Source organism: Vombatus ursinus, unplaced genomic scaffold, assembly GCF_900497805.2.
Source record: "Vombatus ursinus unplaced genomic scaffold, bare-nosed wombat genome assembly UNPS02014799.1, whole genome shotgun sequence".
NCBI lineage: Eukaryota > Metazoa > Chordata > Mammalia > Diprotodontia > Vombatidae > Vombatus > Vombatus ursinus.
The window spans coordinates 29,173,586-29,188,756 of NW_020954577.1; the positions used below are offsets into that span (position 1 = coordinate 29,173,586).

At 42.2% G+C, this 15,171-nt stretch overlaps 1 protein-coding gene across 1 annotated transcript in view; it reads right to left on the reverse strand.

Annotated features, from left to right (window-relative positions):
• LOC114050605 (collagen alpha-4(VI) chain-like) overlaps positions 1–15,171 on the reverse strand; it is a 168,818-nt gene that overhangs the window by 274 nt on the left and 153,373 nt on the right. The window contains exons 36-39 of the mRNA XM_027872430.1: positions 8,323–8,413; positions 6,193–6,864; positions 4,042–4,135; positions 2,900–3,114 (exon numbers count right to left, since the gene is read on the reverse strand). Of these exons, the coding sequence (XP_027728231.1) occupies positions 2,900–3,114; positions 4,042–4,135; positions 6,193–6,864; positions 8,323–8,413 (1,072 nt within the window). The remainder of the gene's footprint in view (positions 1–2,899; positions 3,115–4,041; positions 4,136–6,192; positions 6,865–8,322; positions 8,414–15,171) is intronic.

Consider the following 15,171-nt stretch of genomic DNA (forward strand, 5'->3'; position numbering starts at 1 on the left):
GCACATCCCAGCATCCTTAGCCATGGAACAAGGATCTGGCATAAAAAATAGATAAATAAATAAATGAATGAATGAATAGATATAGTACTACTTCAAGACATAGCCACGGCACATCCCAGCATCCTTAGCCATGGAACAAGGATCTGGCATAAAAAATAGACAAATAAATAGATGAATGAATGAATAGATATAGTACCACTTCAAGACATAGCCACGGCACATCCCAGCATCCTTAGCCATGGAACAAGGATCTGGCATAATAAATAAATAAATAAATAAATAAATAAATAAATAAATAAATAAATAAATGAATGAATGAATGAATGAATGAATGAATGAATAAATAGATAAATAAATAAGTAAATAAGTAAATAAATAAGTAAATAAATAAATAAATAAATGAATGAATGAATGAATGAATGAATGAATGAATGAATAAATAAATAGATAGATAGATAGATAGATAGATATAGTACCACTTCAAGACATAGTCACGGCACATCCCAGCATCCTTAGCCATGGAACAAGGATCTGGCATAAAAAATAGATAAATAAATAAACGAATGAATGAATAGATATAGTACCACTTCAAGACATAGCCACAGCACATCCCAGCATCCTTAGCCATGGAACAAGGATCTGGCATAAAAAATAGACAAATAAATAGATGAATGAATGAATAGATATAGTACCACTTCAAGACATAGCCACAGCACATCCCAGCATCCTTAGCCATGGAACAAGGATCTCGCATAAAAAATAGACAAATAAATAAATGAATGAATGAATACATATAGTACCACTTCAAGACATAGCCACGGCACATCCCAGCATCCTTAGCCATGGAACAAGAATCTGGCATAAAAAAATAGATGAATGAATGAATGAATACATATAGTACCACTTCAAGACATAGCCACGGCACATCCCAGTATCCTTAGCCATGGAACAAGGATCTGGCATAAAAAAATAGATAAATGAATGAATGAATAGATAGAGAGAGAGAGAGAGATAAAAATAATAAATGTTGACAGATCTATGACAATCTCTATGGAGACTGACACTTTACTTGACTGTCTCAGTCACCCTTCCCCTTTCCTCAATCTAATCCCAGGCTTGTCCAGCCCCCTGATAACTTCAGATCTATACCCTTTGTTGATATAGCCAGACTCTCTCCTATGAGGTTGGACATCAGTTAGAATGAAATGAAATTCCTATGATATAAAAGTTGGCATTGGGTCTTCCAGAAATGCTTTCAAGGCTTCCTAAAGTCACAACCAAGTAAGTCTTTTGATACCCCAACTCTTATATATGAAGTATTTTTCTCTATTAGACATCTTTCCCATCCAGGCTCTTCAACTTAACAATCTCACAGAGCTGCTGGGGCCCTTGGGAAGTTAAGTGACTTGCCTAAGGTTACACAGGCAGTAAGTATGTGTCAGAGGTGAAGCTTGTACCAAGGTCTTCCAGACTTTTTATATGCTACACACATATGTCTGTGTGTGGGTGTGGGTATGTTTTAAAAGTATATATAAAATACATACATATACACATGCATACATATATAATACATGTTATACATACATGTATATATACCATATAGTACATGTGTATGTGCACATGAAATATGTGTGTATATACATACACATATATATATGTGTGTATACATATACAAAGTCTTCATGCACTTCAATATGCTTGAGACTTTGTATACATATATACATACACATATGTATGAAGTCTATATATAAGTCCAGTCTTAGACATTTACCAGCTAAGTGACCCTAGGCAAGTCAATCAACCCTTTCTGCCTCAGTTTCCTTATATATAAAATGAGCTGGAGAAGAAAATGGCAAATCATTCCAGTATCTTTGCCAAGAAAACCCCAAATGAGGTTATGAAGAGTCGAACATGCCTCAACAACAACAATTTTCTAGACTAATATCTAACATGTTATTATCAACTCTGAGAATACGTGGTCCCAACATCTACTTGAAATCAAAGGAGCTGGGATCAATCCAGATCTGTTTCTAGGTTAGGTGACCTGAAGCAAGACATTTCTCCTCTCTGGGCCTCAGTTTCTTCATCTGTAAAATGAGGGGGTTGTGCAAGATGTCCTCTAATGCCCCTTTCATCTCTAAATCCACTCTCCCCACCCACCCTTCCAAATCCTATGTGCGCACAATGGCCAGTGATGATAACAACGATGATGACAATGATAATCTTCCTAAGGAAGGTACAAGTGGGTCCCTTCCCTGCTGAAGAACCCTCAGTGGTTCCCCTTTGTCTCTGGAAAAAAAATACCAATTCCTCAGCTTGCTTCCTCTGGCTCTGGCCTTCCTTTCTTATCTCTACCCTCCAGCCAACCAGTGCTCCTTGCTGTTCTCCCAACTCACCATTCCATCCACTTCTCTGCCTTTGCAAGGGCCATCCCCCTATGCCTGGATTCACCTTCACCTTCAAGAAGTCTTAGATCCTTTCAAAGTTTAACTCAGGCCCCATCCCTATGGGAGTCTTCTCACCACATCCCACACCCCCACCACCAAATATTAGGCCTTTCTCCCTCCTTAAGCTTTTTTTCTTTTTGTCTTCTACTACAGAGCGTTGAATGCAGTTGGGGCTTGAGATATGTTTGTGGAACTGAAGTTGATTAATCAAAAGCTAAAGTAAATCTTTGTGTACTTTCCTAAAAGACATTCATTACCTACCCACATGGATATGATGCCTCTGGGAGTTTGGAACTGTGGGTGTGAGCTGTAATGATTTATACGCTAAATGCCAAATGCCAACAGGAGCATCTTTAAATGGATACCTTGAAAAAAGCCAACCCCATCTCATTAAGAACCAAAATGAGCAGTGGGCTTTTGTTTGCTTGGGGTTTTTTGGTTTTGTTTTTTACCAAGGTCAGTGGTTTCATCTCTGGTTTCTTCTGTCTTTTGCAGGGCTTCCATTAGATTTTGTTCAGCTCTATAATGATACTCGATGTGTTCTCTGTCAGTCTTGGTGATCTGGGAAATTCTCCCCCTTGTCCCCAGAGAAGGGTCTTTTGCCTTAAGTGCTTTCCTGCTTCTTCTGGAGTCAGACTCATTGAACCCAAATCTAATAAAGTTCAGCCTGTGGAAGAAATCTTTGTTAAGTTTGAGATTTTAAATATGAAGTGGTCTTACATTTTATTGTCCAGAATCTTTCATTAGGAAGACAGAATCTCTCACATTCGAGTCAATCTAACATTTATTAAGCACTTACTGTGTGCCATGCACTATGTTAGTCTCTTTAGGGCAGGGGTTCTTAACCTGGGGTCCACAGACCATTCTGTAGACAGATTTTCAGGAGGTCTGTGAACCTGGGTGAGAAAAATATATTTTCACTCATTTCTAACTAGCATTTAGCATTTCTTTCAATGATTCAAATCATTATTCTAAGAAATAAGTGGCCACTAGATTCACCAGCCGGCCAAGAGTGAGGGGTGAGGGATGACACAAAAAAGGTTAAGAACCCCTGCTCTAGGGACACAAAAACCAGAAGGGCAAAAGTCTCTGCCCTCAAGGCGCTTACATTTCACTAGGGGTCACCATATGTCTGCAAATATATAATAAAGTAATATGCAAGGAAATCTGAACAGGGAGAGAGCATGAGAAAGGAGGGACAGAATCAGGGAATGCTTCCAAAGGGAGGAAGATGAGGCTGTGGGGAGCCATAAATAAGGCAGGAGGGGCAGCTTGTGGGAATGCACAAAGATGGCTCATCAAATGCTGCAGGGAAAACATGAAGGGGAATAAGCCTGGAAAGGCAGACTGGAGCCAGACTGAAAACAGATTGTAAAGCCCAAGTGAGGAGTGGCTTAGGGAGCTCAGCTGAGGGGCAGCAAAGAGCCGCTGACATTTTTTGAGCAGGGGAAAAGGGGACGACTTGGTGGTCAGGGAGATGAGACAAGTGCAAAGCTGAGGGATGTTCTGAAGCTAGGCTTGCAGGATTGCCCAAGCAGGGCAATTTGTCCGAGGAATGCCTTCCATGCACAGTACAAGCCCGGCCAAAGCCTACCTCCGGGTCAAGGCTGCCTTCCTCCAGGTATCTCCTCGATGCAGCGCCTCACAATCTTCTAAAAGTCTAGAAGGTGGGTATTGGTTCACCTCACCTGTAGACAAAGGAAAGGGGTGAAACACCTTTTATCTGTTCTTAATCTATTCCTCTGACTTCTGGATGATCCTTATGAGGTTAATATGAAGACTTTTTTTTTTTAAACAACGCTTATCTCCTCAGGAATCGATGGGAACTCATTCTTTCCCAGTCCAAGGGATGAAGATGTTCCCAAGATTAGGGATCAAACATGGATGAGGTGCATGGCTGTTCATGTCAGACCCAAGCATCCTTGAAAGGAGGGGGATTGGGAATGCTCACAAGTAGAAGGGCTCACAACATGGCAGCAGGACGAGGTCACCCAATGGAAAAGAGTGACCCCTTCCTCCCTCACTAGAGCTGCCTGGCCCATGCTAGGTGCAGGCCGATGTGGGCTGCCCATTCATACAAGATGAGCAGCCTTTGGTGGAGAGGAGAAGACAGGAAAGGAGACTGGGGAAGAGAGCAGAAGCCCAGGCATACTACAGATATTGTCTGTAGTAATTAATAGCTTTCTTTCCCTCCCAAACCCTACTCTCTCCCTGTCCAAGGTACCATCATCCTCCCCATGACTCAGGCTTCCAACTTAGACGTCATCTTCACCTCCTCTCAGCATTCACCCCTTGCTATTTCTACCTTCACAATATCTCCCCTCTATGTCTCCCTCCTCTCCACTAACACAGCCCCACTAGCAGTGCAGGCTCTCATCACCTCAGACCTCCTCCTCATCCTCCACTCAGCTGCCCAAGATCACCAAAGTGATTTCAATAATAATAATAAAATAGCATTTTAAGGTTTGCAAAGTGTTTTACACATATTATCTCATTTGATCCTCAAAATGAAGCTAGGAGGTAGGTGCTATTATTGATATCCCCATTTTACAGATGTGGAAATTGAGGCAGGTATAATGATTTGCCCAGGGTCACATGTCTTCCCGACTCCAGGTCCTATTCACTGAACCACCTAGCTGCCTGTGATTTTCCTAAAGCTCAGCTGTGATTATGTCATCCTGTGATTCAATAAATGCCCTACTCTGTAGGGTCCCTATTAAAAGGCTTTTAAAGTTCTCTACAGCCTGGCCCTTTCCAGTCTTCTTACACTTTCCCCCTCTGTATATTCTACAATCCAACAACACTGACCACCATCTTGCCACCCTGTGCCTTGGCACTGGCTGTCCCCCCTATCTAGAATGCCCTCCCTCCTCCTGGTTTCTCCAGCTTCCTTCAAGACTCAGCTCACCTCCCAGGTTCAGCTAGAGGAGACTTCTAAGCCTATTTATATTAATTATGGCATTTATACCGTATACATCTTGTATATACATAGTTGTCTCCCCATTAGAATAAAAGCCCCTTGAGAGCAACAATGGTGTTTTGACCTTTCTTTAAATCCCCAGCACTTAGCACAGTGGCAGGCACACAGTAGGTACTTAATAAATATTTGTTGACTAACTGGCTTGGGAGATAGAAGAACGTGGGTTCTACCCTCAATTCTGGCACTCCTAACAAATCCCTCAATCCCTCAGACCTTGGTTTTGCCATCTGTGTTAGCATTCGATGGGAGGCATCACGGGACAGGTACAGAGGGTCTGCCTTCAAGCAAGGAAGACCTGGGTTTGGGTCCTGACTGTGTGACCTCGGGTGAATTACAAGACTTCTCCATGCCCGAGGCAGCTCTCTCAGACCGGAAGTTACAGGGAGCTGCCAATCTTCATTCCTCATCGAGGAAATCATATCTGGGCCAAAATAAACACTCCAATGAACGAAAAACCAGCCCAGCCCAGCAAGTGCGAAAACATGCTGCTGGAGCTGGGCCTCTTCAATCGGGCCTCGATTTAAAAAAGCAGCCAAAGATCACGCCACAATGCGAGCAGCCCGGAGGGCACCCTGTCTACACGACAGGCAGTTAATTCCTGGGATCAGACCCCTCCAAAGGATTTTCTAGCTGCTGTCCACCAGTGACATGCTCCTTGCCCCTCTAAGGGCTACAAAACAGGAGTGGCCCAGTGGCCCCTGAGAGCAGTTGGCTGCCCTCTCTGAGCCCCTCTTCCAGCCTCCCGCCCACCCCCCACCTGCTCACTTTTCAGAAGGTTCAGGAAGGCCCGGATGAACCGCTCGGCATAGTCCATTTCCTGATGGGAGATATCAGCCAGGCGCAGCAGGTGCTGCTCAGGTGGGAAGCTGGCCAGCCAGGTCAACTCTTCCATGTTGACTCCAGCGCCCAAGGCCACGGTAAAAAAGATGAAGCCTCCACACTTGGCTTCCAGGGACACCCTCCACAGCTTCTCCCTGTCTTCGGGACTTGTCTCACTTCCCACAATCACAAAGAGAACCCGGCCCTTCCTCTGCAGGGGATCTGTCACAAAGATATTCTCAACAGTCCACTCTAGGGCGTGGCCCAGGTACGGGGGCCCTCGGAGAGGGTGGACAGACTCCCTTATGTGCCTCTGCATCTGCTCCGGATGGCTGTACGTGAGCAAATCAAACTCCTTCTCAATGGGGGGCACGCTCTTGTAAGGGAAGAAGCCTGGGACCGTCTGCTGTACCAGGGCAACCCTGGCCCCCTTCGCGGAGGTCCTGGGATGAGAAGCAATGATAAAGTGATTCAGCATGGAGCCCACCATGCTTCTGGCTGCATTAAACATGTCACTTGTGACCCTGAGAGAGCCATCCACCACAAAGGCTATGTCCATGTCCACCCCGATGGGCCTAGGGCTAATCACTTCACACTCCTCGTCTTCTCTGCACCAATCTACGAGGGAAGTACAACATTGGGATGAGAGCAAACTCCTGGAAGGCGTAAAGTAGAACTGAAACCTTCTACAGAATCACAGGTTTAGAACCCAAAGGAACCTCTCGCAGTCATCTGGTCCAACCACCCTGTTTCCAGACGAGAGACTAAGGGACCGAGCCAAAGTCACAAGATTTGAACCCAGTTTCTCTGGCTCCTTGAGGGGGGACTGGAAAGGGGCAGCTTCCTTGGACAGTCCCATTGAGAGTTTCCCTTTTTTTAATCAGGTGGGCCAGGGGATGCCCTGCTTCGGTATTCGTGCCTGGGGACCCCTGAGCTCCTGCAGTTTGCAGTTACGGTGATTTCAGGGTAGGGTTGGTGTTACGGTGATGGCCAGGGTGTGTTTGCAGCATAAAGCACTGACTCATTTAAGGCACTCTTGTTCCCCAAATGCAACTCGAAAGGACCTCAGAGGTCACTGGTCCAACTCAGCATCATGCGGATAAGTAAAGTAAAACCTACAAAGGGGACTGGCCTGCCCAAGACCACCCAGGAGCCAGCGACGGGGCCTGGACCAGAACTCCCCAGATTTCGCACTCAGAACCCTTTTCATCACATCATGTTGCCTTTATGACCCTGCTCCTTACCGGTTCTGTGACCCTGGGCAGAGCATGTAAACTCTCAGGCCCTTACCTTCTCATTTGGAATATGAGAGGACTGGAGGCAAGGGTTGTTACCTTTCTGTGTGCTTCAGACCCCTTTGGCAGCCTGGTAAAACCTACAGGCCCCTTCTTAGAATAACATTTTTAAATGCATAAAATTAAATTCATAGGGTTACAAAGGAAACAAATTATACTGAAATACAGTAATAAAAGTATTAAATCACTGATTAAATACTAATTACATTAATATTAAAATAACTGTCTATTATTAATAAATTCCATTTTAATTGGATTTAATTATCCACCAGTGCCTCTTATTGCATCCTAATCCCAAAACCTGAAATTGCAATATTGGCCTAGAATAACATGTGTAAGAGAAGGAAGCAAGGACAGGTAATTAAGGATTATTAATAGCCAGCATTTGCATAGAGCTTTAAGATTTGGAAAGCACTTTACAAATATTATCTCATTTGATTCTTACAATAACCCTGGGAGGTAGGGGTATTATTATACGCATTTTACAGATGAGGAAACTGAGGCAGGCAAGAGGCCAGGTAACTTCCCGGGGTCTCTCATATGTTTCTGAGGCCAATTCTGAACTCAGGTCTTCCTGACTCCAAGTCAAATGCTCTATTTACTGCACCATGTAGCAGCCTCTTAAGACAAGTCTACAGGCTACAGGTTAGGAACCCCTCCCCTGGATGAGATGATCTCTGGGGCTCCCTCCTGCTCTCAATCTATGATCCTATAAATCAGTTTTATAGGAAATCCTCCAGGACTGGAAGTAAAAAAAGATAAAGCAGCTCTGCTGACTTACCGTAGCAAAGAGTGCAGGAGGCCACACGTTCCACATCCTCATCATTCTTATTTTCCCACACATAGAGCTTAAACCTCTTTGTATCATCCATCTAATGCAAACACACACACAAAACACACACACATTGGCATAACTAATTTTAGGAGCATCCTTATGACATCTCTTAATCTGTCCTCTCCTCTACATGCAGATGACCTCTACCGCAGTCCATAGTTATTTAAACAAATATTTATAATAAATGCTTAACAATTGAATTGAATAATAGCTCACATTTCTATAGCCCTGAAAAGTTTACAAAGTGGACAGAGTGTTGGACTTAGGGTCAGAAGGACCTGAGTTCAAATCCAGTCTTTGACACATGCTAGTTCCATGCCATGATGACGCAATAAAATGGAATTACCAAGCCACTCACTGGGAATAAAAAGACACATCACATATTATCCTTACTCATAAAGAACTTACCATCTAGTTGTGATATATGGCACACAACACTTTGCAAAATGCTTTTCTACAATGTGACTTTCTCCATGTGAGTATCTCCTCTACTGGTACAGATTGCAACCCTTCCATGACTTCTCATTCTGTGACATTCATATCCATATCTTTCCACCAACGCTCTCTCTCTGATGTATTGCCATCTTCATCTATTTCTTAATGCAAAACAGTATTTTCCGAGATAGAACACATCTGCTCACATCTCATTCTTTCAGCATCTCAGGCACCATGTACTGAAACTTTCATTCTCCCCACATCCCTTCTTTTCCAGTTACACATGCCATCCATGGCACCTTTGATGTTATTTTTCACATCTATCAATCAATACTGGTAACATGCCACTGCCTTGTCATGCTCATCCTGTGTCTTTCCACTGTCCTTTGGGTTATGCCCTCTATATCTGTGGTCATCTGGGCTTCATGGCCAAAAAACCAAAGAGATACATTTTTGTAAATGAAAAAAGTTCAAGATCCCTGAAAGCATTTCCCAGATGTAATCCAGCCCCATTTCCTCCTCCTGTTCAATTCCTTGATGAGTTCATTTTCCATCTGCAATGTCTGCCCAAGATATTTCTATGGACTAATTCAAAGGGCTACCGATCCAGCTGCATCTCATAGTATGGGCAATCTGCATTTTTCATCCACTTTTAAACTGACCCCTCTCACACTGCTACAAAGATTTCACTGGGGAGGCTTTGTAATATTTGGGGAAACAGTGCAGTTAGTACCATTCCATCTTAAAACAGGAGAATTGGGAGAAGTTCACCATCAGTTGTCAAGGAGTGAATCTTTCTTTTCCATGGGCTGAGCACAGGACAACATCCATGACACTGGCAAATACCTTAGGTAACCTAAGGTCTTACTGATTTACTTATTCTTTGCTTGCTACCCACACCCAGTGGATCACTGAACAAAGTTATCTCAATCAACAAGCATTAAATTGCAAGCTGCTTGAGGACAAGAACTGTCTTTTGCCTTTATTTGTATCATCAACGTAGCACAGTGCCTGGTACATAGCAGGCATTTAATAAATGCTTTTTGACTGACTGACATTTATTAAGCACCTACTTAATGTTATTAAGCCAGGCACTGGAGATACAAATGTCAAAAATGAAAAAAATCCCTCCTCACAAGGAGCTTATACACTAATGGGGGGAAAGCAGTAATAAGTACATATTGAAATGCATTCAGAATAAATGAATAAAAATAAAGTAGTTAGATACAAGGCAGTTAGGGAAGGAGGGCACTATCATTTAGAGGGATCAGGAAGAGCTTCATGAGAAAAATGGTGCTGGAGCTGTGTCTTCATGGAAAAGAGAGATTTTTATGAAGTGGAGTAGAGGAGGGAATGTTCCAGGTATGGGGGAGGGTGAGTATAAAAGCATGAAGACAGAAGATGAAATGTAATAAACAAAGAGAAGGTCACTTTGGCTGGATCACAGAGTATATGAAAAGGAGGAACATGCAATAAAATGCAAAATGGGTTGGGTCCAGGACATAATGGGATTAAAAGCTAAAGAGAGAAGTTTATATTGTATCCTAGAGGTAAAAGGACGCCATTGGAGTTTATTGGATAGCTAGTAAGTCAACAAACACTGATTAAGTTCTAACTATGTGCCAGGCACTGTGCTAAACCCTGAGAATACAAAGAAGGGTTGAAAACACAGTGTCTGACCTCAATGATTCACATTCTGAGCAGGATGACAACTTTTGCAAATAACCACATATAGTACATAAAAGATATATACATGGAATGGAAGATGGTGTAAAAGTGAAGGCACTAGTGGTGGAGGACTGAAACAGAGAGGAGGAGCAGTGAAAGCCTCTTGTAGAAAGTGGGATTTGGACTAGGTCTAGAAGGAGGCCAAGTTAGCCAGGAGTTGGTGGTAATGGAGAGCATTCCAGGCACTGGCAACAACCAGGGCAAAGGCACAGTCGGGAGATGGAGCAGCGTGTGCAAGAAGGCCAGTGTCATTACATAGCAGAGTAGGTAGAAGGGCATAAAGTGTAAGGAGACTGGACAGGTAGGAATTGAAGGTACTTAAATTCTAAACAGAGCATTTTATAGTTGTTCTAGGAGGTAATGGGGAGCCACTGGAGTTTATTGAGGAGGGGAGTGATATGCTCAGACTTGTATCACTTTGGCAACTGAGTGAAGGATGGATTGGAACGAGAGGAGACTTAAGGCAGTTCCTTCTTCCAACCAAAAGTCTATTGCAATAGTCCAAACATGGGTCCATGAGAGCTGGTGCTACATGAGTGGAGAGAGGGAAATGTTGAAGAGAAATGTTGTGAAGGTAAAAATTACGAGATGTGGCAAATTTGGGAGTGAATACAAGACTAAGTAGCCAAGGATAACATAGATGTTATGAGCCTGGGTGACTGGGAAGATGGTGATGTCCTTGATAATAACAGGAAAATTAAAAGGAGTTTGGAGGGAAAGATAAAGATAGTGAGTTCTGTTTTGCACATGTAGAGTTTGAGATGCCTATAGAACCTCCATTTTGAGATATCCAAAAGGCAGTTGGTGATAGCAGGGACTGGAGTTCAGGAGAAAGAGTAGGGCTAGACATATAGGGTAGGAGAGTAGCATAGTCAAATCTGCACTTAAGGAAAATCACTTTGACTTGAGGCAGAGGAACCATTTAGGAGTCTGTTACAATAGTCTGGGCAAGAGGTGATGAAAGCCTGAACTAATATGGTGTCTGTGTATGTAGAGGAAAAGGGCTGAGTGAGAGAGATGTTGTGCAGGCAGAAAATGCAAGATTTAGCAACTGATTTTTTTTGGGGGGGGTTGTTATTGTTTAGTTGTGTGCAATTCTTTGTGACCCCAATTGGAGTTTTCTTAGCAAAGATACAGGAGTGATTTGTTATTTCTTTCTCCAGCTCATTTTACAGATGAGGAAACGGAGGCAAACAGGGTTAAGGGACTTGTCCAGGGTCACACAGCTAGTAAGTGTCTGAAGTTGGATTTGAACTCATGAAAATGAGTCTTCCTGACTCCAGGCCAGTGCTCTGTGCACTATGGCATCACCTAGCTCCCCTTTTGTGGGGAAAATGGGGTGAATAGCTGAGAATGATACCAAGAGAGACTGGAAGAATAGTAGTACCCTTTAGCAGAAATAGAGAAGTTTGGAACAAATGTGCGCTGGCGAGGAATAATAAGTTCTGTTATCGACATTGAGATACCTCTACAATATTCCATTTGAAATATTCAATAGATAAGTGGCGAGATGAACCTAGAACTCAGAGGAGAGAATGGTTTTAATTCTTGTCGCCAAAATCCTTAGAATTGTCAAGTGGTTCACTATCAGAAACTCACATGATTTCATCAGTGGAAATGACGCTAAAGAAGAAGCATGAACTTCTGCTTTGCTGCGATACTCTACGAAATTTTTCTATCTGACTCACAGCTGAGACTTGTCATATGCGTTGTCTCTCCCATTACAGCAAAAGCTCCTTGAATGCAGATGCTAGCTTACTTTTCTATTTGTCTGCCCAGCACTTAGCATGGTGCTTTGCTTATAGTAAGTACTTAGTAAATGCTTCATTCATTTGTTCATTTATACATACTCATATAACATATCCACATATATATACATATATATTTTATATATGCATATGTGTGTGAATCACCTGAATAGAGATGATAATTAAACCCACTGGAGCTGAAAATATCACCAAGAGCCTTCAAAGCCACATTTGTAATATCCTCATATAATTTAATATATTGTTGGTCTGCTTTATTAAAGGCACAATCTATGCCCTTTCCTCTTCTTTGAGATATATTGAGAATAGACTTTCAAATACCTTTAAAATTGCCTGACCTTGGGGCAGCCAAGTGGATAGAACACTGGCCCTGGAGTCAGGAGAACCTGAGTTCAAATCCAGCCTCAGACACTCACTACCTGTGTGACTGTTACAACAGTCTGGGCAAGAGGTATGAAGGCCTAAACTAATATGGGGTCTGTACACAGATAAAAAGGGTTGGAGAAAGAGATGATGTGGAGGTAGAAATGGCAAGATTTAGCAAGTGATTTTTTTTTAGCAGCTGGGCATGTCACTTAACCCCAGTTGCCTCAAAAAAAATTGCATGACCTCTAGCACAATTTCTTCATATGTATTTAATCAAATCTAATAAATTTTCTCAGCTTCATCTTCTAAAATTCCATTGCCACTTCCCTGCATAATATACTAGATGGCAGGAATAAAAATGTAGTTGTTCCATTATTGTAATCACTGTAAATAGATAAAAATTCTGCCCAAATCAGTTTTCCTTCAAATATGTTTGTCGCCCTTTTTGTTTCATCTATATGTGCCCTTCGGATGATCTGCCTGAGCTGAATCTCCTGCCACACTCTTGTTTTGTGAGACAATTCTGCTCTTAATCCTTTGTCATCTTCCTACTTCATAAATGAACTTACAAGTGAACTCAAAATTAAAGTTGCCCTTGTCTGTCACATGTCTCTACTGGACAAAGAAATTGAGATTTTACTGGTTGAGCCTCGTCCTTGTGGCAACTGTTTTGCTTTGGTTATATCAGCTGTCTAGGTGATAGCCAGAGCTACCATTTCTACTCCTGAACATTTCCTTTTTTTTAAGTCAATAGGTTATTTGAACAAGTCAGATTTGGACGTTATGATTATAGTCAGTATCTTCCTTTCGTTATTGTCTTTTCTTCCAATTTAATATTTATCTTGACCTTTCCTCTCTTCCATTGACTTTACTACATGTCACGTACTGGTAAGTAACCATTCATTTCCTGTTAATTAATTCTCAATTTCATTTTTATTATTGTTATTTGGTTTTTATGCCAGCAGTTTCCACCTCTCTTTTTGAAAAAAAATTAACAAGCAGAACCCACAAAAAGACAGAGTGAAACAAATTTTCAGCCAAAGAAAAAAAATTAACATTTAAAAGCTGTAAATATTTTAAACAAAGAAGGACAAACAGATTTTCTCCCAAGTCCAGAATGAAAAGCTTCAGGCTTCCATGAGGAAACCCAAGCAGAGAAAGAAGATGCAAACAACACTTTGGGGTCTGTAGAGGGGAATGAAGGTGAGGTGTCAGCAACTGTGGTCCGGTAGAAAGAGAACTGCCACTGTAGTCAGAGGACAGGAGTTCCAATCCCATCTCCGACATGACTTTGGTCAAATCACTTAACCTGTACGGGCCTCTTTTTTAATCTGTAAAAGGAGGAGGTCACATCTGTGTAGACGAGCATCGACTCTGTCAGGTACCAAATGCAACAGCTACTCTAGCCCCCACCCAAGTTTCTATGGATCATAGTTTAAACACATCATAAAATGACCACACCTTTGTTAGCAGCAAACTATATAGCAAACAGCAAGACCTGGTCTGGGTCATCATCAAACGTTCTGAGCAGAAAAGAGTCTGCCCTGTGGCTATGAAGTTCCTTAGGGCTTCAGAGGAATATCTGAAGCAGTACTATATTGACCTTTACAGACTATTTGTGCCTGACTTGTGACAAAGCCTTCTGAGCTCATATTCGTCTGATCAGCCACAGCGAGACACATTGACCTCAATATAGTGGTGCCATTTTGGTCCTCTTCAAGTACGAAGGAAAATAACCAATTATGTTGACCTGAAGGAAAGGGTGTTTTCCACTGAACTTGGGAAATACACAAATTCAGGGCAATATGTGATCTAGGAGGGCTTGAATTTGGTGAAGAGATGCTGAGGAATACCAATTCAATAAATACCAAGCCAAGCACCATTCAAGGAGACTTCTGCATTTGACATTATTTCTGTAAAAAATACTGAGAAGGAAATCAGCTTGTGGTCTAAGTCCCCAAAGTTGATCAACTGTAAGTCTTCTGCTCATGACTGGAACTATCAATAAAGATTTTTAAAACAGCAATCCCACCCCTCGTGTGTATGTGTGTTTGTGTGTGTGCATGTGTGTGTGTGAGTATTCTCAGCTTCATCTTCTAACTTTCTATTGCCACATTGTGTGTGTGTGTGTGCGTGTGTGTGTGTGTGTGTGTGTGTGTGTGTGTGTGTGTGTGTGTGTGTGTGGGGGGGGGGGGGGGGGGAAGAAGTATCCCAGAAAACAGCTTTTCATTCCAGGGGCTTAAATACAATAGGAGCCATCATTCTATTCTAAAGTAATTTTGCTCAATAAAGTCTTAGAAATCAGGAAGAGAGGTAGATAGATAGACAGTCACACAGAGAGGCACATAGACAGAATGGATAGAGATGACAGATAAATTAGTGAAGGTATAGATGGATGAATGAATGAAATGAAAAGAAGAGGTTGGACTAGATGGTCTCTGAGATTCCTTTCAGTTCTCTCTCTCTCTCTCTCTCTCTCTCTCTCTCTCTCTCTCTCTCT